A 26,138-nucleotide genomic window follows, 5' to 3' on the forward strand; every position below is an offset into this window, starting at 1 on the left:
GACTCATTCCTGTAAAGCCTTTCTCTTGGTTTATCCCGGAGGTCGTACTCTTTGAAAGTCTGGAATAAAAACCCCTTACAGACAGATTAGTTTAATTTTAGTCATCCCCTTTATTCACTAATAGCATTACACTGATACTTATTAGCTAAACTAACTAGGTTCTAATAACCTAGGAGAGTAGGGTACCAGCTCTTCAAGTGCCCCAGCAGGCTACTTCCATGTACTGATACAAAGTGGCTTCCTTTATACAAAAGTTTACAAAAACATTGCATGTTCTTAGTTAGACAGATAACAGTGAAAGACAATAATTCATAAGGAAGACAGGTCTGTGTGCACTTGACTGATCACCCCTACAGGCCTTGAGCTATCCATCAGGTGGGAAAAAGAAATCCAGCCAAGTTAGGCGTCTGCTGGTGAGATAGGTTCCTATAAAGAAGTACCAGTCTAAATTAAATGGGAAATGTCATAAGGTAACCTTGGACAGCTCACATGTCTGATATCATTGTTTTGCAAAATGGCTCCTTATCAAGGAGGGCAAACTTTTGACCATAAAATGGCTTCCTGACAGATTGTGTCAGAATCTTTTCAATATTAGGTTTAGAATAATTTTAAGTGGGGAGCAGATTCTTGCTCTTTAACTTAAACACAGAATCATTCTGTACCTGAGGCTGAAATGTTACTGCAAGGTTGTATTTAAAATGACTAATTAGTCTCGAATTAAACATGCCTTCTTTTTAAGTTTGTGATTCAAATTCAAATAAGACATAAGATCTGATTAATTAGAATTAACAGTTAGGCAGTCTGTAAGGTATGTAAAAATGGCAAGTAAGTGAAAGTTTTATCAATATTTCCTTTTACAGAGTTTGCATTTCATAACCAGTAATGGCTACTCAAAATCACGAAAAAGTCTCAAAATGCAATTAAATTCAATCCAAAGCAGATAAGCAGTAAGAGTTAATTTTCTACTGGATTCAACAGCCTCAGTAGCAAAATGGTCTCTCTCTCTCTAGTATCCTTTTGAACTCTCAAGTCAGGGTTTTGTAACAACAAAGATTTCTTTTCTCTCTGTGACTGCCCCACGTGCAAGGGGTAATAAGAATCCATTATAATTGGCAGCATCTAACTGTTAATTACAAAGTTTTTGATAGTACTGAGTTTCGTTTCAGGGTCGGAATCAAACGCTGTCATTAATTTCACAACGGAACAGCTGTGAATGTTATCACTTGATGTCCTGTTCACACAGATTCACTGATGTTAAAGCAAATGTTCTTAATTGTCTTACAGCATCCTGTTATCACTTGGTGAGCCCAAGTGTCCCTATCTTTTGCATTCTTTAAGTTCCCCCCTTTTCTGAGCCTTCTAGCCTGTCTATTTTCTCATGCAGTAACTGTGTTCTGTAATTCAGCATTACATTTTGGTCTAAATGTTTAAAGGCAAGTTTTAAGGCTGTAGACTTTCTCATTACTACTGCCCCACCTGACCCAACATGACCTGAAGGACTCTGTCTCTAACTACATACCTGACTTGCACCTCCCTCTGCGACCAGAGCTGACTCCCTTCCATCCCAGGCCCCCCAACCAAAGTACCTGCCAGGCTGGGCCTAACTGCCCACTTTAACCCCCCACCCCCACCAACTCTCTCATTGGGCACAGCTTTCTGATTTCAGTTGTCTAAAAGCACAAACATTACATCTGATATTGATATTTTGGAAATGATAGACATTGGAATGTCTTTTTGGATGACAACAGCTGTCCAATTGAAGAGGGTCACTAGTGTACTTGTAAATGAATAATCATTTAAAATATTTTCATGTTGATATTCTGTCTGTGAAGGTGGAGCAGCAGAATGTGATCTAGCATCTTGCAAAATTTGTGGACGAACGTTTTTACCAGCAGTGCGGGTAAGTGTATAGTATCAAATTCACTCTTCTCTTTCCATACACCCACCACAGTTATATTGCCGAGAGATGATTGATATTTTGTTGTTTTATTCAGGATTAAGAAATGGATGCCACCATCAATAGTAGGGGCATTCAGCAAAAACTTGCAATATCTCCTTTTAATGTAAGGTAACATCCCAAGGACCATTATGAAACAAATCTTGGTGGATCAAAACAATGTAATGCACACATTAAGAGTAATTTGAAGGAAAGTATTTCTAACAGGGTAATATTTTATATCTAAGCAAAACTCAATTGCTTAATTACAAAACATTTGAGTGGATACATTTATGAATTCAAATGTTGCTTAATTATGTTATTGCATGTCCTTAAATAGTGAAGGGAATATTCAAGTATCAAATGCTTCTAATAACACAGTATATATTTCCTGTCCTTTGGACAATTCAGTGAAAGAGTACTTTCTTTAATCGTTAAGGGAAAGCAGCTTCTTTGCTTGATTCCGTTTATTTCACATAAAATAAACTGCCTACTTGAACTGTCACAGTTGATTTGCTATAGGTAGACCCATACAATGTTGGGCAGAGTGTTCCAGAATTGTGACCCAGGGACATTGAAGTAATAGCAAGTCAGGACAGTGAGTGGCTTGGAGGGGTGCCTACTGGCAGTGATATTTCCATGTTTCTGCTGCTTTCTCCTTCTGGATGGTAATGGTCATGGGTTTAGAAGATACTGTAAAGGATTCTTGGTGAATTTCTGAAGTGCATCTTGTAAATGATGCACTTGATGGTTGCTGTGTATCAGTGATGGAGGAAATAGTTGTTTCTGGTTATGGTGCCAATCAAGTGTGCTTCTTTGTTCTAGGTGGTGTCAAGCTTCTTCAGTGTTAATGGAAATGAATGTCAAGGGGCAATGGTTCAATTCTCTCTTGTTGGAGATAGTCATTGCCTTGCAATTGTTTGGTCTAAATTCACTTCCCACTTCTCAGCTCAAGTTATTGCTGCATTTGGCAGTGGACTTGCTTCATTATCTGAGTAGACATAAGTCGTGTTGAACACTGCACAAACATAGTGAACATTGCTGCTTTTGACCGCATGTTGGAGTGAAATTCATTGAAGAAGCAGGTGGGTTGGTGATGGTGTTATCTGGGACTTTGTATGCAGGATACAATTCCATGAATATGACTCTCAGGTTAATGCCTGATTCACTGATCGGACACCTGTCCCAATTTTGGCAGAAGGGCCCAGATAATAGTAAGCGGACATTTGCAAGGTTGACGTGGCTGAGTTTACCATTGTTATTTCCGTTGTCAAGTCAATGCAGGATGTTCTTCCTAGATTTCTTCCTTTAAACAACAGTTAAATGTAAAATGTCTACATAAATTGCAACAACTCTGGCAGCATCATCACTGGTGATTTGCAAACCAAGCTGCTCTTGGCTTCAGGCATGTTTGCAAATAGAATTAGTATCATACTCAGTTAATTTGTAGGCAAAGCCACCTGAATAACGTTTTTCATACTACATGTTCTATTGTATGTCTTGTTTAGCAATGTAAGTCCCCTGTCTATCTGGATTTGTGTGTATAATTTTTATAGAGCAATAAACATTCTTTGAACTCTGTTAGTTTAGGTATAGCATACCTGGATAATTTTTGAATACTCAGCCCGTAATGCAATTGGAGCAGCTGGGCATTTTCTGCTTCAGTACACCTTGAAACTGAGTAAAACAATTAAAGTATCTTGGGATGTTATAAAAATGTATCTCTTAAAGTTCTCACTCTCTAAAGCCCCATCAGTTTTGCATCATAAATTACGTGGAACCTTCTGCGAGAGCAACAGCCATCAGTTATGGTAGCTGGGGTTGACTCGAGCCCTTCTAATGGGATGAATTCTGCAGGCTTCCTGCACACATGAGTTTTGGGCAGAGACATGCCAATCCCTAGAGCACATGGGTCTCATCAAATAATTATCATTTGTCTAGTTCACTTTCATGTTGGATTGTTATTTTCATTGAGAAGACCTCTCGTTGTTTGTTGTTAATGGGAAAACTTCACACACCCATGCTATAGCAGATACTTTTCAGAGGTTAAGGCATGTTAGAGAAAGAATAACATTTTTGTTTAGAATATGTTCATTCTTGATGCTCACAATCTATAAAATAAAATATGAAATCAATTCCATTATTAATACCACAATCCTGCGTTTTAAATTTTTGCCAGTGAACTTAACAGACACTATTTTCTGATCAAGCAACATGAATTGGATCCAAATGAAGCATGTTGAATGTATTTATTATATCCAGAAACAACAATGAAAACAGAAATGCAAAAGTGGAAAACGCATATGCATTAACATTTAGGTGTCCGCTTATAAGTGTTTTATTTTGTTCAAATACTGACTGTTGTGTGATTCTGCATTACTTTGACCTAAGAAATGAGTTACTTTGGAGCAATTTGTTGGTATTTTATCCGAATGAGCTTTAATATTAAACACTAAAGATGATCAAATGGAAAGATTTGATAAGATTTAACACATGGATGCAGCAAATCTAGAAATTCAGCAATAGATGGCTAAAACTCTAATGGCGGAAACTTTTGGGATTTTCTGTGTCCCCAGCTTCCTCAATGAGTCCACCTGTTAGATTTTCCAGAGATAAGGAAATTGTTGAACCTGAATTGCTTGAATCAATGAAATGTCATTTTTTTTGCTGTAGATGAGCAGTAATTTCCCATTCAATATTGCTCAGCTTTCCAATACAACTTTTAAGATTGTCTTTTTTTCCTTATAGTTAAAGCATGAGCCCATCTGCCAAAAAAATGTTAATAAGAAAAGGAAAACCTTTGATTCCAGTAGGCAGCGAGCTGAAGGAACTGACATTCCCACCTTAAAACCGCTGAAACCCAAGGTAGGTAAATAAAATTTTACAAGCGTTTTCGGTGTCTTTTCCATCTGATGAATGCACAGTAAACTGAATGAGTCAGATATCCTGGTGGTGTTGTACCTCTTGACAGGATTCCTTTGGATTTTATGCACTCTCACTGGGGATTTTGGGTATCCATTTTTATGGATTTCATTGCTTTTAATAATTACAAGGATTACAATTTGTTTTTATTTTGTGGGACTAGAAATGAGTTGCTGTATGATTTGAATTTGAGTTTTACTCACACATTTCTTTGTGATATTAGGAAATGTGTTTATCTGTCCCAGCTCAGTATTTGCACACTCAGAGCCTCTGGCATGTTGGCTCTAACTCCAAACTACATTGTTTTGCAATACATTGAATAGGTGACATTTAATTTAATTTACACCTTTATAGAATAGTGAATAATAACATCTTTAAGTTTATGCTGAATGCCATAATCAAACTCTCGGTCTACATTATTCATACTGACTTGTTGTTTTTGCCCGTTTGCCTTGAATTATGCATTCTTGGTATTTTGACCTGTATTTTGATCACTGTGGTTTAAAAGATAAATTTATTGCATGATGTATTTTGAACTACTCATCAATAAAGGGATCAGAAATTTAATTTTTTTTCCATTGATTCAGCTTTTCAATTATGGGACTCTGCCCTTTGTAAAGTCTTTCTGATTCCCTTGTGCTATCATCTTCTGCTTTGCATTTATGTAGTGGAGCAAGATCATTCAAATGTTGCTGAAATAAGAGATGTTGCACAAGCTTTTCGTGTTATACTCATTAGTGTAAAATGCAAGAATGCCAAATTCCAAAAAAATCAAAGGAATATACTGCAGGAGTAAAGGGAACTGATTGTTGACCAGTCATCTCTGATTTGTGGTGTTGCCAAGGAGAAAGCAATGGGGAACTGTAGTTCCTGACTGGTTCAGAAACAGCAAATATTCCTTTTGTTTACATAATAAAAAATATTGACTTTTCGATGTGATTCTGCAGTTGGTCAGCATTTGTGGAACAGTCTTGGGGGCTGCTAATTGCAACACTTACCTGGGCAGCCTTCAGTCAAATTGTCAAATGCTCAGGTCACTTTAAGAAGATTATGCAAATACATTGGTCAATATGCTTGATTCCTGAAGAAGGGCTTATGCCCAAAACGTTGATTCTCCTACTCCTTGGATGCTGCCTGACCGGCTGCACTTTTCCAGCAACACATTTTTCAACTCAATGTGCTTGATGATAGTAGAAGATAAACGTGGGGAAACCAACTTTCCTACTCACTTGAAGTCTAATAATTACACACATGAAAACATGATTAGTAAGTTTGCAAAAGTCACCAAGATTGATGGTATCGTGGACAGTGAAAAACATTATCTAAGATTACAAAGAGATCTCGATCAATTAGGTCAATTGGCTAAAGAGTGGAGTTTAATTGAAGTAAATGCAAGGTATTGCCTTTTTGGTAAAACAAACAAAGGCAAAACAAACAATTAAAAGTAGGGCTTAAGGTAGTGTTGTAGAACAGAGAGACTGAGGGGTTCAAGAACATAATTCTTTAAAGTTTTCATCACACATCACATATATAGGGTGATTAAAAAGGCATTTAGCACACTTGCCTTCATTGCTCAGTCCTTCGAGTATAGGAGTTCGGATGTTGTGTTGAGGTTGTACAGGACATTAGTGAGACCTCTTGTGGAGCATGTTCAGTTCTGGTCTTCCTGTTATAGGAAGGAGATTATTACTAATAGTACTCCTATTATTATTAGGAGTACTAAGGAACAAAGAAATCTTGGTATACAAGTCCATAAATCCCTGAAAGTGTCAGCACAGGTAGACAAGGTGGTGAAAAAAAATACAAGGATGCTTGCCTTTGTTAGCTGGGGCACAGAGAGTAGTAGCAACATTATAAAACATTGGTTAGAGCACAGATAGAATACAATGTTCAGTTCTTGTTATCACACTATCAGAAAGACATGATTGTAGAGGAGGAGTAGAGGAGATTCAGCAGGATGTTGCCTGGGATGAAAAGTCTGTTATGAGGAGTGATTGGATGGGCTGGGTTTGTTTTCTTTAGAGGGCCAAGGACTTAATCTCATAGAGGTATACAAAATTGAGAGGCATAGACAGAGTAGTTTGTGAGAATCGTTTCCTCATGGCAGACATGTCTAAGACCTGAGGACATAAGATTAAGGTGAGGAGCATATGGTTTAGAGGAAATCTGAGGAAAAGACTTTTACTCGGTGAATGGCAGAAATATGGAATGCTCTGCTTGAGAAGTTGGTGGAGGCAGGTGAAGTACTCTTGCAACATTTATGAAGCATCTGATGAGTACTTAAAATACCAGGGTATAGTAGACTATGGACCAAATACAGGTTAAAAAGAATTAGCCAGAGTAGCCAAGGTAGGCTGAAGAGCCTGTTGGTGTATGACTCTGCCCCACTAACCTTTGTGGCAGGGAGTTCCAAAGACTCTCAACACTATGAGAAAAGAAATTCATCCTCATCTATCTTAAATCGAGGTCCCTTTATTCTGAGACTATCCTTCTGTTCCTAGGTTCTGCTATGAGGGGAAGCATCTAGTCAGCACAACCTGTCAAACAATTTAAGAATTCTCTATGTTTCAATGAGATGACCTGACATTCTTCTGCAGAAACTTTTCTCACAGAAGTGGAGCTTTATCATAAAAAGCAATAAATGCATGTTCAAATAATCATTTTAAACCTGAAAAATAGAATTTATTAGTCAAGGACTTTGAGGGATATGGAGCAAAGATGAGTGATTGAAGCTGTGACACAGATTAATCATGATTTAATTGAATGGCAGAATGGGCTCAAAAGGGCTGAATGGGTTCTTTATAAATCTACCAGAGGTTTTGTCATTTCAGAAAGTGATGAAGTGTAGAATTCAATCTGCTTTTATTTGCTACTAACAGAATCGATCCTTTAGCATATGATAGGATGATAATTATGTGACTGAAACAAGTAATTCAGAATTGAAATCCTACCATGGAAATTTGAGAATCTGAATTTAATTAAGAAAAAAAATCACAATTTACAAAGTCTAGTCCCTCAATCATTTATTGTCTTATTACTTCAGTAAAAACATTGTGATAAACCTTAAAATGTAAAATTATTTTCACATTGACATCTAATGAAGATCTTTGTACTGTGAAATCAGGATATGCATCTCATTTGCATTGCTTATATTTACAAATATTGTGAAATAATTCTGAAGCTTATTAAAGTGTATGCTGTTATAACTCAATTCAAGCAATTTATAAACATTAACAAAAAATGGAAAGAACTGCAGATACTGGAAACCATAAACAAAAACAAAAAGAAACAGAAATTGCTGGAAAAACTCAACAGGTCTGCCAGCATCTGTGGAGTAAAGTCAGAGTTAACATTTTGGGTCTCGTGATCTTCTTCAGAACCTGCAAGACCTGCTAAGTTTTTTTCAGCAATTTCTGTTTTATTTATTCCTTATTCTATTTATTTTGACAGAATTTATAGCAGGAAGATGGTTTAATTCCTGTGTTTCAACAATGCATCTTTGATATTGCATTACTGCATTAGGTCTTGAGTCTGAAGAACAAAGAAAGTTATTAGATTTCAAAATGCAAATTTGTTGTTTGTTGTGTATGTGACACCAAGGAAGTCACAATTAGGATAAAGAGGAAACTGTGATTTAAAGTAACCGTGTGTAATCTTTGACATCATGTGGTTGAGCACAAGGGGCAAACATCCTTTGGCTTAATTAATAACACAGTCTCAAGTTACAGTCCTAATTGATGAAAAACCATGGTTCAGTTTGACGACAGGAACCCATCAATTATAAATAGGAGAATTACTATTTTCCTATTTTAGTAGGTGGTACCATTGGATATGCCATCTTAGCCACACATCCCCCACCTCAAATCATTTATGCCCCCATACACCTCAGTTTTTAAGTTTTTCATCATGCTGACTTAAAGTCTTGGCTGTCTGGTTGAATCTGCAGGAATTGATGAATTAGATTGAACTTTTATGATTAAACAACTTGACTTGGAGATGCCAGTGTTGGACTGGGGTGTACAAAGTTAAAAATCACACAACACCAGGTTATGATCCAACAGGTTTAATTGGAAGCACTAGCTTTCAGAGCGCCGCTCCTTCATCCGCACAACCACATAACCACCTCATGAAGGAGGGGCGCTCCGAAAGCTAGTGCTTCCAATTAAACCTGTTAGATTATAACCTGGTGTTGTGCGATTTTTAACTTGACATTTGTGTAATTTGCAGCCGTGAAGTTATGTGCTTACATATACAGGTCTTCTTGGAATTCTGTTTTAATAACTGCTTCTGCATTATTTAGGTTTCACAATATGAACATTCTAAAAGTATAGGAGGAGAAAGTGAGGTCTGCAGATGCTGGAGATCAGAGCTGAAAATGTGTTGATGGAAAAGCGCAGCAGGTCAGGCAGCATCCAAGGAACAGGAGATTCGACGTTTTGGGCATAAGCCCTTCTTCAGGAATGAGGAAAGTGACTTCCTCATTCCTGAAGAAGGGCTTATGCCCGAATTCTAAAAGTATAGTTAATCTTACTGTTCATTTCTAGCAGTGAGGTTTCACTGGTATGCTTGGGTAGGATTAAGCCTGAAATACAGCTGTTTAAATATTTTCATGTCTTAGTCTGCATGAGCAGGTTTACAAAAGAAGTTCAGTATTTTGTGTGTATGTATAACCTTGTAATAAATCTTCATTTAGTTTCTGAGACCTTGCAACAGAGTGGGTAGGAACTTATTAAAATTGAAGAGGAGAGGGAAGAAATCTTTACTAATTTGACAGGTTATTTATTCTTGGTGGGGTTTTAGTTGAAATGGTAATTTGCCAGGCAGTTGAAGTTCTATGGGAGTGATGAAAATTCATGTCAAAGGCATGTTCACCAGACACTCCCACACCAAGTTCCAGACCACCTGACAGGGCTGAAGCTCAAACCCAAACCCAATGCTACCTGATGGCATCCCACCTGAGAGGTTCCCATACCTTCCAGGACCTGCTGGGATGCAGCCACTCCTCCAGGCCAACAGGATATCAGCCACTTCCCAGCTCAGCACCCTCTTTCACTGACTCATGTGACATCAGCACTTCAAAACTCGGCAGTCAGTAAATACTTGGGACCAAGCACTGGTTTGGTGAATTAAGGACTCCTGAAGAGTTGAATTGAATCAAGCCTGGGAGTACTTAAGAGGTATACATGTATATGAGTGGTCAAAGTTGTCAAAGACTTTTATTAAGAATCTGCTGAGGAAGGAGACAGAGGGAAGCAATTATTCCATATATGAGCACTTTCATTAAATGAAACTGAAAGTCGAAGAACAGAAAGGATTGATCACACATAACAAAATATAGAATTTAAAATTTTACTTGGGCAACATATAGAATGGTGACAAACAAAGTGTCTGGCAAACCTTATCAATGACTTCAATTATTAATAACCAAAGTGTTTAAATTTGATCTGCTGTTAGACAGTGGAAAATCCAATATAACCCTTTCGTATTCATGCCTGCAGATAACGCTAGTCTAAAAGGTCTTCCCAGAGAATTTCTCTGGTCATAGATCTATGCAGTTGTACTGTCTTTGAAGATATATCTAAGTTACTTAAACTTTAATGACCAAATAATCATTGAGTTTATTTTTATTAATTTACTTACTGTCTATATTCTTTTTTCATCCCATCAGTCATATTTTAACACTCGAACTAGCACAGTTCGTGTGCTCCTGACCACAGTTGCCTTCTTCCCCTGCTTATAAGCTTACAGCTTTTCATTTGTTACACATTTACAGTTGACTGTGATGTCAACTCACTCCATCTGGTTGTCATCTGTTGCTGCCTCCATGGCTTGCTACTTTGATCTCTGAAAGCTTGCTCACTTTCTGAGTTCTGCAGTCAGTTTAGAGCTTATTATTTGACCTATCTGGATCCGCGTTCACCGGTCAACTTGTTGCAAGGTTAGAAGGTTTTAAACAAACCTGAACAAGTAAAAGAGGATGAGAGAAATGAGTTATGATGGTGCAATTACGTTGATTATTTGCAATTTAATAGAGGGAACAAAAGAATCTCATTGAAAGAGTGTAGGAAGAGTGAAAAAGAGATCCAGAGTTGCAGTTCAAGAACTATGCTTAAATTAATATAAATTAATCCTTTAGTTTTCCCTCCTGAAGTTGTATTGATAGTTCAACATTGATTGTGCAAGCAATTAATATATATATAGACAGAGTGACTTAGCAAAGTGAATAACATTTAATACTTAAGAAAATGAGTAATATGTTGTAAAGGCAGTTTAGTATATTTTTAATTAATCTGTTCAGAAACTACTAAATCCTGGCTCAGAAATAGGAATACTACCACAAGAGCCTTCAGTTCGGTATATCATTTTGATTCTTTCTAATTGAGTTTTTAAATTGTGAACATGGGAGTCACTGGCTGGGCCAGCATTTGTTGCATTTCCCTGTTATTGCCTGGTTGCTGATTATCAAGTTATAGTATCCACCTCTAGTATACATTGATGAGCTTAACACAAGAGTAAACTCCTTAGTTGACAAGAAAATAAGCAAATTTATCTGTTAGAATGGCAATATACTGCTTCTTAGAAATATTTCCAGATGAGCAATATAGCATTCTTGAGAGTAACATGATTAAATCCTTATTAGATTACTTACTTACAGTGTGGAAACAGGCCCTTCAGCCCAACAAGTCCACACCGAAGCGCAACCCACCACCGCCCATGTTCATGAATGGTAATGTTTGCATATGTAATGTAATATACTTTAAAGCCTGGGTAGTCTGTTTCTCTCTGATCCTCTATTTTGGTTGAATCCACCTTACAAGGAAGGTTATCTGTTTTGACAAATTTATCTCTTGTTTTCCTTGATCTCAGACAAATTGTACAGATATGTGACACATTTATATGTCACACATCAGAATTGTGGCTGTTGAAGCTATAAAATTTAACATGCAGATTAATTAGTAGCTGAAGAAAGCCTGTACCCTTGAACCTGCTCCGCGATTCAATAAGGCCATGCCTGGTCTAATTATAACCTCAAGGCCACATTCCCACCTACCTCCAATATCCTTTTACTCTCTTGCAGGAGAAGGCTGAAGTTTTTTTAAATGAACAACATTTTTAAAACGTGTTCACCAATTAAATTTTCGTCTACTATTTCCATTCTTTTAGATATAAAATTGGGCTGTTTACTATTGACTTGTCTCTGTTAGCTTTGGGTCTGCTGTTGTCCACTAATGTCATCTCCGTGCCCTGTTGTTCCCCTCAATTTCTGTCATTCTCTTCCAATTGGAATTGTCTTACTGCCACTACTGGATTAATTTCAAACAAAACCTGTTTTTAGACATTGTAAGACAGTGTTAGAAAAATATTATATAAAAAACCTAAATGCTACTGATATTTATTTTTAAAGTTTTGCACAATAATGTTTGCGCATTTTTGTGTCACTTGAGAGTCACCATGCTAAACAGGAATATGATGTCCAACTATAGGCTTCTGGGCGATATTGATACTTTTTAAGGAAAACTTCAATGAATGTATTGAAGTACTTGAGGAATTTGTGGATAAATTGAATTGTGAGATTTGGATTTTAAAAAAATTTATTGACAACTTTGAAGACATTAGAAATGTGAGTGACCAAGTCTTTTTTTTCATGGGATGTCGGCATTGCTGGCTGGCAGCATTTATTGCCCATCTATAGTTGCCCTTGAGAAGATGGTGGTGAAGTGCATTCTTGATCCACCGCAGTCCATGTGCTGTGGGTTGACCCACAATGCCATTAGGGTGGGATTTCCAGGTGTTTGATCCAACAACAGTAAGAGATGGCAGTATATTTCTAAGTCAGAGTGGTAACTAGCTTGGAGGAGAATTTACAAGTGATGGTGTTCCTATGTATCTACTGCCCTTGTCCTTCAAGATGGAAGTGGTCATGGTGTAGAAAAATGCTGTTTAAGGATCTTTGGTGAATTTCTGCAGTGCATCTTGTAGATTGTACACATTGCTGCTACTGAGTGTTGGTGGTGGCTGGAGTGGATGTTTGTGAATGTGGTGTCAATCAAGTGGACTGTGCTGGATAGTGTCAAGCTTCTTGAATGTTGTTGGACCTGCACCCATCCAGGTAGGTGGTGAATATTCCATTCATTCCAGGCTTGTCAATGGTCAACAGGCTTTGGGAAGTCAGGAGGTGAGTTACATGGCACGGTATTCCATGCCTCTGATTTGTTCTTGTATGGCAAGTCTAGTTGAGTTTCTGGTCAATGGTAATCCCAAAGATATTGATAGAGGTGGATTCAGTGGTGGTAACTCCATTAAAGGTCAAGGGGCTGGTAGTTAGATTACCTGTTATTAGGGATGGCCATTGCTGGCATTTGTGTGGCGCAAATGTTACTTGCCACCTGTCAGCCCAAACCTGGTGCATTTGCACATGGACTGCTTCAGTACCTGAAAAGTCATGAACAGTGCTGAATGTTGAGCAATTATTGGTGAGCATCCCCACTTCTGACTTTATGATGAAGCAGCTGAAGATGGTTGAGTCTGGGACACTAACCCAAGGAATTCCTGCGGAGATGGCCTGAAGCTGAGATTACTGACCACCAACAACCACAACCATTTTCCTATCTGCCAGGTATGACTCCAAACAATAGAGAGTTTTCTCCTGGTACCCATTTATCACAGTTTTGCCAGGGCTGCTTGACGCCACACTTGGTTGAATGTAGCCTTACGGGCAGGAGCTGAGTATCCCTGGCGGAATACAAACTGGGTATCAGCAAGCAGGTTATTACTGATGAGGTGCTGCTTGATAGCATTGTTGATGACACCTTCCATCCCTTTACTGATGATTGAGAGTAACTGGCTGGGTTGGATTTGTCCAACGTCTTGTGTAAAGGATACTCTCAGGCAATTTTTCCCATTGTAGGGCAGATGCCAGTGTTGCAATTGTACTGAAAGTGCTTGGCTAAGGGACCTGCAGATTTTGGAGCACAAGTCTTCAGTACTGTTGCTGGGATGCTGTCACATCCTTTACACTATCCAATGTCTCCAACTGTTTCTTGACATCATGTGGAGTGAATCGAATTGGCTGAAAACTGTATCTGGATGCTCGGGACCACTGGAGGAGGTCAAGATGGATCATCTACTTGGCACAGGCTGTAGATTGCTGCGAATGCTTTATCCTTATCTTTTGCTGTGAGGTATTGATGATGTGGATACTTGGCAGAAAATGACAGAAAAGAGTTGATTCTTTTCAAATTGGTTCATTAACAGTCCGTGTCAATTTTCCTTCATGAATTACTGATATTTCCATTAAGACATGTTAAGAGTTTTCTTTTACAAAACATGAAATGAGGATGATGTATGTAGGATGCATGCATATGACATATATGATACTTTAATTGCAATTCTGTTTCAATTCTTTAGCCTGAGCCTCCCAAAAAACCCTCAAACTGGAGATTAAAACATGAAAATTTTATTGCCACCATCAGAGCAGCTAAAAAGATGAGTAAAACCATGAATGATGGAGGTTCCCTTCCACCACCACCTCCACCTTTATATGATCCAGGTATGGCATGCACAGAATACAAGTTTTACTGTTTTAATCTCATACAGATTTGGTCCATCATAATTTGAAAACAAAAATCTGTGATGTTTAATTGTTTCATCTGCAATTTTAGTACTAATGCTTTTAAAAAGTTTAATGAGTTGGTGGATCCAATTGATGGAATGTTAGTGCCGTTTAAATATTTTTTCTTCATTGATCTGCCTGATTTTGTTTTATTTCTGGTTTCAAAATTTACGATATTTTGCGATTGTTCCACTGTTTTATGCACTTAGGGAAGGTTAGTTAAGCATTTGAGAGTGCAGGGAATAGACCATTGTGGCATTTAAGTTCAGTCAAGACTGAGACAGATTTCTAATTATGAAGCAAAACAAGGTATGGTGATAGTGCATGAAAGTAGAGTTGAGGATTATCAAATCATCTATGATCTTACTGAACGGCAGAATAGAGTTAATAGGTTGAATGGCCTACTTCTGCACCCTATGCCTTAGTCATGGTGTCATAAGCACAAAAATTCAGTCAGGCTTCTCAGACAGCATCTTTCAAACCTATGACCACAACCATCGAGAGCACCAAGGCACCATGTGCTTGGAAATACCATCACCTGCAAGGTCGTCTCCCAATCACTCACCATCCTGACTTTGGGATATGTCACTGTTCCTTCAGTGTCAGTTGAACAAACTCCTAGGAACTCCTTTCCTAAAGGCATTGTTCATTTATGTGCAGAATGTGGACTGCTGCAGTTCAAGAAAGCAGCTCACCACTACCTTCTCAAGGGAAACTTGGATGAACAATAAATGCTGGCCATATTTTATGAATGAATTTTTAAAAAGCTCCAATAGTCAGATATTTTGTTCAAAATGTGTAATCTGTATTAGATACAAGCATATGAGGAAAAGTAAATGATGATATTGGTTCTACAGTGCAGTGTTTGAGCAGTCGATGTCTATAAGGAAGCTGTTATGTTGGTTAATTTCAAATTGAACTTAAAATTGCATTTGAACATTGCTATGCTCAATGTGATTTTAAAGTCAATACACTTGTAATTGCTAACAGCTGCAATTAATTGATAAATACAGACCAGCTCTATACAATTGTTCTAGCAGTTTAGTTTTCTAAATTAAAGATTACAGTTTAATCAGTGATTCTGGTAACATCGTTCAGCTGTGTAACTAGCCAGTGTGCTCAAGAGGATGTAATGGAATTAAGCAACTTTCTTCAAACCATAAATAATGCACAGATTCCTAAAATGTGAGCCGCAATCAACAATCACTTTGGTTAGGAAATTTGATAACAAATGACTAGAACAGAACTTAATTTAATACAGGTAACTGCATACAGATTCAGTAAGAATTAAAAGGAAATTTTATGATGCAATGCCACAAGTCCCACCCATTCCAGAGGTGTGTCATTACACAGCTGAACAGGCTGATTGAAAATATCTATTATAGGGATTATAAGGTTTAAACTATAGTTCATGGTGCTGACACTAGATTTATGCATTGCAGCTTTAAGTATAAAGAGAATCTTTCTGCTTTGCTTTACAATTTCACTACAGCCCCCATTCCCAAATGCCCTGAGCTATTCCTTCTGCATATTAGTTTGTTTCATATGGCATTTAATATTCCATGCTCCTGACTGTAAGTTGGATTGGTTCAAGTCCTTTATAAAAAGGCCATGTTGGATCTCCCTGGTCAATGACTTGGTCCCTCCACAATTGTAGTTGCCAGACGTATCAGCAATATTGCAATTTCCACGGTCCTGTAAAGAAGGAACATAGAGGGTGCCAGTCATCAACAGTTAGTCCTTTTTATTCTTTGTGTACCCATACACATTGATCTGTGTCCAGTGTTTCCACAGGCCTTTTCCTTCTATACACACAGAGTCAATGGTCATCACAACTTCATTAGGTCCTTGCCAGTGAAGTGCTAAGCCTGGTTTTGTAAGGAGGAGCTGATTATTCCTTGATCCTCTTCAATCGAAATTTTAAATTTGCAGGTTCAATTAAAAATGGCATGCACACACAAGTAAGTCTGTTTGTTCCACACAGACAGAAAAAAATACAAAGTAGAAACGTAAAGGACTGTGGATGCTGTAAAGCAGTAACAAAAACAGAAGTTGCTAGAAAAGCTCAGCAGGTCTGGCAGCATCTGTGCAGAGAAATCAAAGTTAACATTTTGGGTCTGGTTACACAACCTTAATATTGACTCTTTCCTACTCAGCTTTGTTAAACTTCTGTTTCAATTATTTCCCATCTACCTCCCTCTTTTCCTATACCCTTGATATAGTTGCACAATATACCTTAAGGATCTCCCCTATCCCAGACCATTGACACGGGTCTTCTGTAGGTTGCATTGTTCTGTACCTTATTTATCTCTTTTGTTCTCCACTCTTTGTCCAGTCAACTATGGCATACTTACCTTCCTTCCCTTTTCTTGATTTCCTCAATTCTAACTCCAACTGGTTTCCCTTTTCCTCCTGCTGCTCTCACTTCACCTGCCAGGCCAATAGCCACATTACTTTTGTTTTTCGGCCTTATGTGTGGAGCCCTTCATCCACTGTTCTGTCTCATCAACAGGGTTGTACAATGCCGATTCACCCTAGAGATTCCTGGCCTAGAGGGCAGCACAGTGGCTCAGTGGATAGCACTGCTGCCTCAGAGCACCAGGGACCTGGGTTTGATTCCAGCCTTGGGTGACTGTGTGGAGTTTGCACACCCTGTCTGTGCAGGTTTCTTCCAGGTAGTCTGGATTCCTCCCACAGTCCAAAGATACACATACATAAAATTTCGCCGTTGTGTCTATGGATGTTCAGGCTAAATGGGTTAGCCCAGGTAATTGTGGGGTTATGGATCAGGGTAGGGTCTGGGTGGGATGTGCTTTGTCAAGTCAGTACAGACTTGATGGGCCGAATAGTCTTTTTCCGCACTATGATTCCATTACCACCTAACAAAAGCATATTGAAAAGCAATGTTCTTTCATAACCTAAACTCTCATTTTTGTCATAGCTTCTTCTGGTTATTGCTTCTTTTAGCTTATACCAATTTATTCCACTTTGTCCACAAACACACACATTCACTTTTACTATTCACCACATCTGAACAAAACAGACTAGACATCAACATTGACTCACATCAACTCACATACAAGTTTTACTACTCTTGTCTCTTCACCACCGTTCTGGACCATTGTGGTATTTCCCGTGTAATTTTTACCAATCTTTTCCCTGACTCCTGAACCAAGTTTATTTTGCCACTAATTCTATTATTAGTTTGGCATTGTCCTGGACTCATTTTCTCAGTCCCAAGAAAATGTTAATTAGAACCATCACCTTATCTTTCTTAATAAAAGCAAAATACTGCCAGATGTTGAAAATCTGAAATGAAAACAAAACACTGGAGAAGCTCAGCAGGTCTGGCAGCATTTGAGTCCTTACCTTAGTTCCAAGCAAGTGAGTTAACATTCTGGATTCAAAATGTTAAATCTGTTTGTCTCTTCATAGGTACTTGTAGAGAGAGAAGGAGAACTTCTTAAAGGTCGGCATCCTTGGAAGAGGCTTCGCAGTAAGGTTGAAATCAACTAGGAGAAAGTGAGGACTGCAGATGCTGGAGATCAGAGTCGAGGGTGTGTGCTGGACAAGCACAACAGGTCAGGCAGCATCCAAGGAGCAGAATAATCGATGTTTCAGGCATAAGCCTTTCGTTAGGATTCCTGATGAAGGGCTGATGCCTGAAACATTGATTCTCCTGCTCCTTGGAAGCTGCCTGACCTGCTGTGCTTTTTCAGCAACATACTCTCGACTCTCTGTAAGTACTGCCAGATCTGCTAAGTTTCTCCAGCATTTTCAGTTTTTATACCTCATTATCCCTGACCTTTTACTGGCCATCCTACCAAATTACCCCTTTTTCTTCATCTTGCCTCATCTTGCATATGTTTTTGTTAACAGGAATTTATTGACCTCTGGGATCCACAGTTAAAGATATCATCTGGTGAAGTGTTTCCACCAACTACCACTTGGGCTTTTTCACTCGTACATTTATGGTCATATTTCTCCCCTAGCCCCTTCTCTTTGGGGACTCTGACCTCTGTCGTCCAATATCTTGGAATCTACCAAGCTCACCCCTTGATGATTTTGACCTATATTTTGTTCAGTGCTTCTGATATACCCCGGTAGCTCTTGGATCTGTGGTATCACTTTACCTTAGCGTACTTTGATCGTTCAGCAGTCGTGTTTCCAGATGTTGATTCTGTAATAACACTTAAATTACCAGTCCCCTTCAATTATCAAGACTAATCTAACAGTTGACTGATATGATTATTTATGTTTTGGTTGCCAACCTCATATCTCCTAAATCTACTATCAAGGCCAATTTAGCAATGAAGTATAAAATTACTCCCCTGTGTCCCATTCAATCCAATTTAACAACCGATGAACATTATACCCTAACTATTTGTAACCAAACCTGACTTAAAAAATAACAGAATTCCCCTGCGTATTAATTATGAGACCAAACTTATGATTAGCTGTAATCTTGCCCTTCTTTACACTGGTTATCAAGCCCAATTTTACAACTGACATATTTAATTAGACAGTATATTTGAATGCAATTGAAAAATAGCTATATTTTCATTCAATTGCCTAATTCTCATCAAGTTCAAATTCATTATTAGTTAGCATTATTCTCCTGTGTATTATCAAGCCCATTAAAAAAGAGTACATTCTGCTTGTACATTATTCAGCAAACATAATTTAAGAATTAAATGTAACCTTTCACCCCTGTGAGTCATGTCGTAAGTCCAACTTTACAATTAAGTTTAAAGTATTTCTCTTCAGTAGTTTTGTGTATTGTCCAGGTATTGTCCAGGTATTGTCCAGGTATTTCTGCCTTTAAACATGGACTGCTTCAGTATCTGAGGAGTCCCAAATGGTGCTGAACATTGTGCAATCAACAGTGAGCATTCTCACTTCTGACCTTATGATGGAAGGGAGGCCGGTAAAGAAATAGTTGAAGATACTTGGGCCAAGAATGCAATATTGAAGAAACCCTGCAGAGAGGTCTCGGAGCAGAGGTGACACAAACTTCTTCCTTTGTGTTTCGTATCACTCCAACCCAGTGGAGAGTTTATTTCCCAATTCCAGTTGACTCTTTTTTTTTCTAGGGCTCCTCGATGTCACACTCTGTAAAATGCATTGATGTCCAAGGACAGTCACTTTCAACTAGCCTCTGGAATTCAGTTCCCTGTTTGACCAAATATTGTAATGAAGTCGAGGGCTGAGTGACCCAGGTGAACCCCAGCATTAGTGAGCATGTTATTGTTAAGTAAGGGCTGCTTGATAGCACTGTCGATGATACCTTGCATCATTAAAAGACTGATGGAGTTGTATTAGTTGGATCAGATTTGTCCTAGTTTTTGTGTCAGGAAGTACCCAGGCAATTATCCACATTAGTCAAGTAGACACCAATGTTGTAGCTATACTGGAACAGTTTGGTTAGGAGTGCACTAGTTCTAATGCATGTCTTCAGTACTATTGCTGGGACACTGTCTGGGCCCATAGCCACTACAGCTGATACAACAAATGCCTGCTGGGGCCATTTCAGAGAGTTGGGAACCACATTACCATGGGTCTGGAGTACCTAGACCAGACCAGCTAATTTGGCACTTCTCTTTATTAAAATTTCACTAGAGAGATTTTATGACTGTCAACAATGATTTTATGGTCATCAAACTTTTAATTCCATATTGTTTTAGTGAATTCAAATCAGTGTGCTTTGTCAATCTGATTCCCCGGAACATTACTTGGGTCTTTGAATTACTCTCCCAGAGGCAATATTAGTTTGCCAGGCACCTTCCTCTTACTTAGCACATCCAATTCAATAATTAACTACAGTATTATTAAGGTGTGTTGGTTTTGAAGCACAACTTAATGGTTTGCTGTAAAATTGTCTGTCTACGCTTTGTTTATTAACTAATGTAACATTTAGCAAATCATATACTGAGTACCAATAATATTTAAAATCACACCAGTTATACCTAGTAATTGTCTCTTAAGCATTTCAAGGATCTGTTTGGTCTATTTTGGTTTAAACTTTATCTGTGCTGTAATACCACATTTTCTAAAGGTACTTTCATCGTTATTCTGCTCATCTTTTAATCCTTCTGTTGCATTAATAACTGTGTCTGGTATCTGGACTATTTCAAAATCCGGCAGTCATTGAGTCATTCACCATGTGAAGTCTCATTTGCCCCTTAAAGATTGAAGGAAAGTACAGTTTCTTTTAAGGCATCACACCCCTGATACAACAGTGTGTCTCTGAAAACCGAACAGCAGTTAGAACCAGTTCTGTGTTCTATTTCATTCTTGAGTTTGCATTCCAGTGACTAATTTTAGGCACATTTTTTGCTCTATTGCAGACAGCTTCACTAAGCTGGCACTGCCTCAGGGTTTCTCTTAGCTCCAATATGTCTCAGTTGTGCCAAGAAAATATGGTTCTGGGCTTCCTTTACCCCCATTCTCAGCTGATTAGATCTCATTGACAGACAGAGGTTCCATATTAAGCCCTGATTTTCTCCAACACAATAGGTGACTTTGCACCTCCTTCCCAGCTCCTTGAGGCTTATCCTTGACTGCCTGAAAACTGGTAACATCAGACTCTCTGCTCCTGGAGCTTTTATGCCCTATATCTAAATATCTGATACACCAGCTGCGTGAAAGTGTTAACCGTCTGATGTGAGTGACTCTGGCCAACAAGGAGTCACCATGTCAGACTGTCTCCCTGACTAAAGTTACCTTAAAATGATCTGGGTAGCCTATCAAAACAGGAGGGTTCTGCCCTGTGACTAGAAAAGAACAAATATTTCAAGCACTGGAATGTCTTGTGCTTAACTATTACAATCTTGACAAGCCATCAGTTGCACAGTATAAATAAATGCAAAAAAAAATCAGATTTTAGCTCACTTGGCTGGACAGCTAGTTTAGAATGCAGAATTATGCCAACAGCATGTTCAATTCCAGCATCAGCTGAGATTACAATGAGCGACTCCATTTGTCAACCTTTCCCCCCATCTGAGGTATGGTAACCCTCAGGTTAAACCGCCACCAGTCATCTATCTCTCCTGAGAGAGTAGCCCTTTTCACTCTGTTAAATGCTTTCATAATTTTAGCTCAGTTAACTCTCAGCCTCCTCTTTCAAGAGAAAAGAGACCTAACCTGTTCATCCTTTCCTAATGGATGTAAACTTATATTTCAAATATCATCCTTGTCAGTCTTTTATATGCTGCCCATTGTCTTTATATCCTTTTAATAGGGTGACCAGAAGTATATGCAGTACTCCCAAGTGTGGTCTTGTCAAGTTTCAATACAGGTTTAGCATTACCTCTATACTTTTCAGTTCCCTAGAGATTAGTCCCAGTTTTTGTTTGGCTTTTTAAAAACCTTAATAATCTGCAATGTTGGCTTATGATTCGCGTCTGTGTGCTTCAAAGTCCCATTGCCACTTTTATGTTCCTACTTTTCAAGTTATATTTAATCTTGTTTTGCACATGAAAATACAGTATCACAATTGATTTGTTGAAGAAACTAAATCCTATGTTTTGGAGTAGAAATTTATCTTGTCTTGTGAAATTCACTTTCATTGCATCATATTCTTAATAATTAAATTTTTTTTTTGATTGTATGATTTTTCTTGCAGATGTGTTGGTCCAGGTCATTCGAGCAGCAGCAATGATGGTCTGATTGCTGCTGCAATCGAAAGTTCTCCTGGCCTGACGTTGCTATACATTACTTCCGGGATCTTCCGATCCTGGTTTTCACAGAAATCTACAACATAGTGTCCATTGGGGAGCTCCGTTGGAGTGGAGTAGAGTCAGGGGAGTAAAGACACATCCCCTTTTTACGACTTGCCATATGGTAGGTTAAAAGTTTAGCCTTTGAATATTTAGTGAATTAGTTGGTTGGGGTCAGTAGGATCTGATTAGGAGATCTGATTGGGTTGTTTGGTTGAGGACAATTGTGGTAGTAGTTCTATTTATTTACTCACGGGACATGGACATGATTGGCTGAGCCAGTATTTATTGTCCATCCCTAGTTGCGCTTGAGAAGATAATAGTGAGCCCCCTTCTTTAAGTTGTGCTGTAGTTAGGTTTAGAGGACTGTCATAGTTGGGTCAGATGGGTGTTCAGGTGGTATATGCGTCAGAGGGTGGATAATTAGGGACTCATTTGTAAACCTACTAGGTACTGTCGTAAATCTAACTCCAAGTTGGAGAGATTTGCAGATGTCTCGGTGAATAAGAAAATTGCCATTAAATGTTGAGGCTACCCAGGTTAATTTACATAAGACCTACAAGTAGAATTTCCAGTAGGTCGCAATAGACACTTGGAGGTCTCGAAGATTTGGCCCAGAGCCTCGAAGATTTGGCCCATGACTATTCGAGCAATAGCAATTCTGATAAAATTCTAACTTGAAATATTAAATTTGTTTCTCTTGAAGCAATTTCTCTCAGAACTTCTGTGTATTCTCAGCATTTTCTGTTTCTATTAAATTAATATGTTCAAGAAAATTTTCTTTTTCAATATGTAGATGTACCTTCTGGAGAAAAACTTGATCTTCTCTTGGGAAATAAGGCAGGCAAGTGACTGAAAGTTAGTAGAGGAGCGTTTGGGACCAGTGATCATAATTTTATTAGTTTTGCAATTGTTCTGGAAAAGGATAGGTTTAGTATAAAAGTTAAAGTTCTTAGCTGGAGTAAGGTCAATTTTGACAGTATGAGACAGGACTTTCAAAAGTTGATTGGAGTGGAATATTCACAACTAAAGAGATGACTGGAAGTGGAAAGCTTTCAAAAGTGAGACATCTAGAGTTCAGAGCGAGTACATTCCAGTTAGACTGAAGGGTAAGGCTGGTAAGAGTAGGGACCAGTGGATGATAGAGATATTGAGGCTTTGGCCAAGAATAAGAAAGAATCATATATTAGACATATGCAACTGGGATCAAATGAATTTCTTTAATATGAAGAGTTTAGGGACACGCAAGGTTTGTAGCTCAGGTTAAGGTTTAGGGAGTAGGTTTGCTCGCTGAGCTGTAGGTTTGATATCCAGACGTTTCATTACCTGGCTAGGTAACATCATCAGTGGCGACTTCCAAGTGAAGCGAAGCTGTTGTCTCCTGCTTTCTATTTATATCTTTCTCCTGGATGGGGTTCCTGGGGTTTGTGGTGATGTCATTTCCTGTTCATTTTCTGAGCGGTTGATAGATGGCATCTAGATCTATGTGCTTGTTTATGGTGTTGTGGTTGGAGTGCCAGGCGTCTAGGAATTCTCTGGCATGTCTTTGCTTAGCCTGTCCCAGGATAGATGTGTTGTCTCAGTCATCCGTGTGTAGGGCTATGAGGGAGAGGGGGTTGTGTCTTTTTGTGGCTAGCTGATGTTCATGTATCCTGGTGGCTAATTTTCTTCCTGTTTGTCCTACGTAGTGTTTGTGGCAGTCCTTGCATGGAATTTTATAGATGACGTTGGTTTTGTCCAGGGGTTTTACTGGGTCTTTTAAGTTTGTTAGTTTATGTTTGAGAGTGTTGGTGGGTTTGTGTGCTACTAGGATTCCGAGGGGTCTCAGTAGTCTGGCTGTCATTTCTGAAACTTCTTTGATATATGGTAAGGTGGTTAGGGTTTCTGGCTGTGTTTTGTCTGCTTGTCGTGGTTTGTTCTTGAGGAATCTGCGCACTGTTTTTTGAGTATCCGTTCTTCTTGAATACGTCATATAGGTGGTTCTCCTCTGTTTTTCGAAGTTCGTCTGTGCTCCAGTGTGTGGTGGCTCATTGGAATAGTGTTCTGATACAGCTTCGTTTGTGTGTGTTGGGATGGTTGCTGGTGTAGTCTAGTATTTGGTCAGTGATTGTCAGTTTTCTGTATACACAGGTTTGTAATTCTCCCTTGTCCTTTCTTTCTACTGTGACGAAAAACACCTATACGACATATTCAAGAAGAATGGATACTTAAAAAACACAGAGCACAGATTCCTCAAGAACAAACCACGACAAGCAGACAAAACATAGCCAGAAACCCTAACCACCTTACCATATATCAAAGAAGTTTCAGAAATGACAGCCAGACTACTGAGACCCCTCGGAATCCTAGTAGCATACAAACCCACCAACACACTCAAACAAAAACTAACAAACTTAAAAGACCCAGTACAACCCGTGGATAAAACCAATGTCCATAAAATTCCATGCAAGGACTGCCACAAACACTACGTAGGACAAACAGGAAGAAAGTTAGCCACCAGGATACATGAACACCAGCTAGCCACAAAAAGACACGACCTCCTCTCCCTCATAGCCCTACACACGGATGAAAAAAAACACCATTTGATTGGGACAGGCTAAGCAAAGACGTGCCAGAGAATTCCTAGAGGCCTGGCACTCCAACCACAACGCCATAAATAAGCACATAGATCTAGATGCCATCTATCAACTCCTCAGAAAACGAACAGGAAATGACATCACCACAAACCCCAGGAACCCCATCCAGGAGAAAGATATAAATAGAAAGCAGGAGACAACAGCTTCGCTTCACTTGGAGGTCGCCACTGATGATGTTACCTAGCCAGGTAATGAAACGTCTAGTTATCAAACCTACAGCTCAGCGAGCAAACCTACACCCTAAGTTTAGGGACATTTTTAAGAGGGAAATCTGGAGGACAAAGAGGCGATAACCTTTGCAGATAAGGTTAAGGATAATCCAAAGAGATTCTACAAATACCTTAAGAACAAAAGAGCAATTAGAGAGAAAATCAGGTCCTTTAAAGATCAATGAGGTCGTCTATGTGTTGAACCTCAGGTGATGAGAGAGATACTAAATGAATATTTCACATCATTTTTCACTGTGGAGAAAGAAATGGAAGCGAAAGAACCTGGGCAAATATTGATGTTTCAAAAACAGTTCACAATGCAGAAGTACTAGAGGTCTCAGAAAACATAAAGCTAGATAAAACTCCAGGACATAATCAAGTGTAACCCAGAATGGTGTGGGAAACAAGGGAAGAAATTCCGGGGCCCCTAGCAGTATTGCTTGCACAATCTATAATCAAGGATGACGTGCCAAATAACTGGAAGGTGTCTAATGTTGTGCCTTTATTTAAGAAAGGCTGTAAGGAGGTGAATAGCAAGGGTCTTTTCCCTAGGGTGGGGGAGTTCAAGATTAGGGAGCATATTTTCAAGACAAGAGGAGGAAGTTTTAACAAGGTCATGAAGGACAGTTTTTTTTTCACACAGAAGGTGAGGTTCATGTATGGAATGAACTGCCAGAGTTGGATGCAAGTATGGGTGCAGCATTTGAGAGATATTTGGACTGGTACATGAATAAAAACAATTTACAAGGATATGGGCCAAACATAGCAAATGGGAGTAGTTTAGTTTGGGAAACTTGTTAGGCCTGAACAAGTTATACTGAAAGGTCTGTTTCTGTGTGGTATGATTCCATAATATTTTAAGTTAACTTTTTTTAATAGAGTCACAGAGTCATACAGGACGGAATCAAACCCTTCGGTCCAAACAGAAACACAATATCAAACTAACCTACTCCCACTGCCTGTTCCTGGCTCATATCTCTCCAAACCTTGTATTTGAACCCACATCCATCATTTCCTCAGGAAGTTCATTCCACATATGAACCACCTGCTGTGTAGAAAATTTGTCCCTCATATCTTTTTTAATTCTCTCTCCTCTCACCTTAA

At 38.7% G+C, this 26,138-nt stretch overlaps 1 protein-coding gene across 1 annotated transcript in view; it reads left to right on the top strand.

Annotated features, from left to right (window-relative positions):
- The window catches only part of zc2hc1a (zinc finger, C2HC-type containing 1A), a 48,588-nt gene that overhangs the window by 6,456 nt on the left and 15,994 nt on the right, over positions 1–26,138 (top strand). The window contains exons 2-4 of the mRNA XM_060823981.1: positions 1,833–1,900; positions 4,685–4,801; positions 14,267–14,408. Coding sequence (XP_060679964.1) covers positions 1,833–1,900; positions 4,685–4,801; positions 14,267–14,408 — 327 coding nt within the window. The remainder of the gene's footprint in view (positions 1–1,832; positions 1,901–4,684; positions 4,802–14,266; positions 14,409–26,138) is intronic.

Source organism: Hemiscyllium ocellatum, chromosome 4 (genome assembly GCF_020745735.1).
Source record: "Hemiscyllium ocellatum isolate sHemOce1 chromosome 4, sHemOce1.pat.X.cur, whole genome shotgun sequence".
NCBI classification, from domain to species: domain Eukaryota; kingdom Metazoa; phylum Chordata; class Chondrichthyes; order Orectolobiformes; family Hemiscylliidae; genus Hemiscyllium; species Hemiscyllium ocellatum.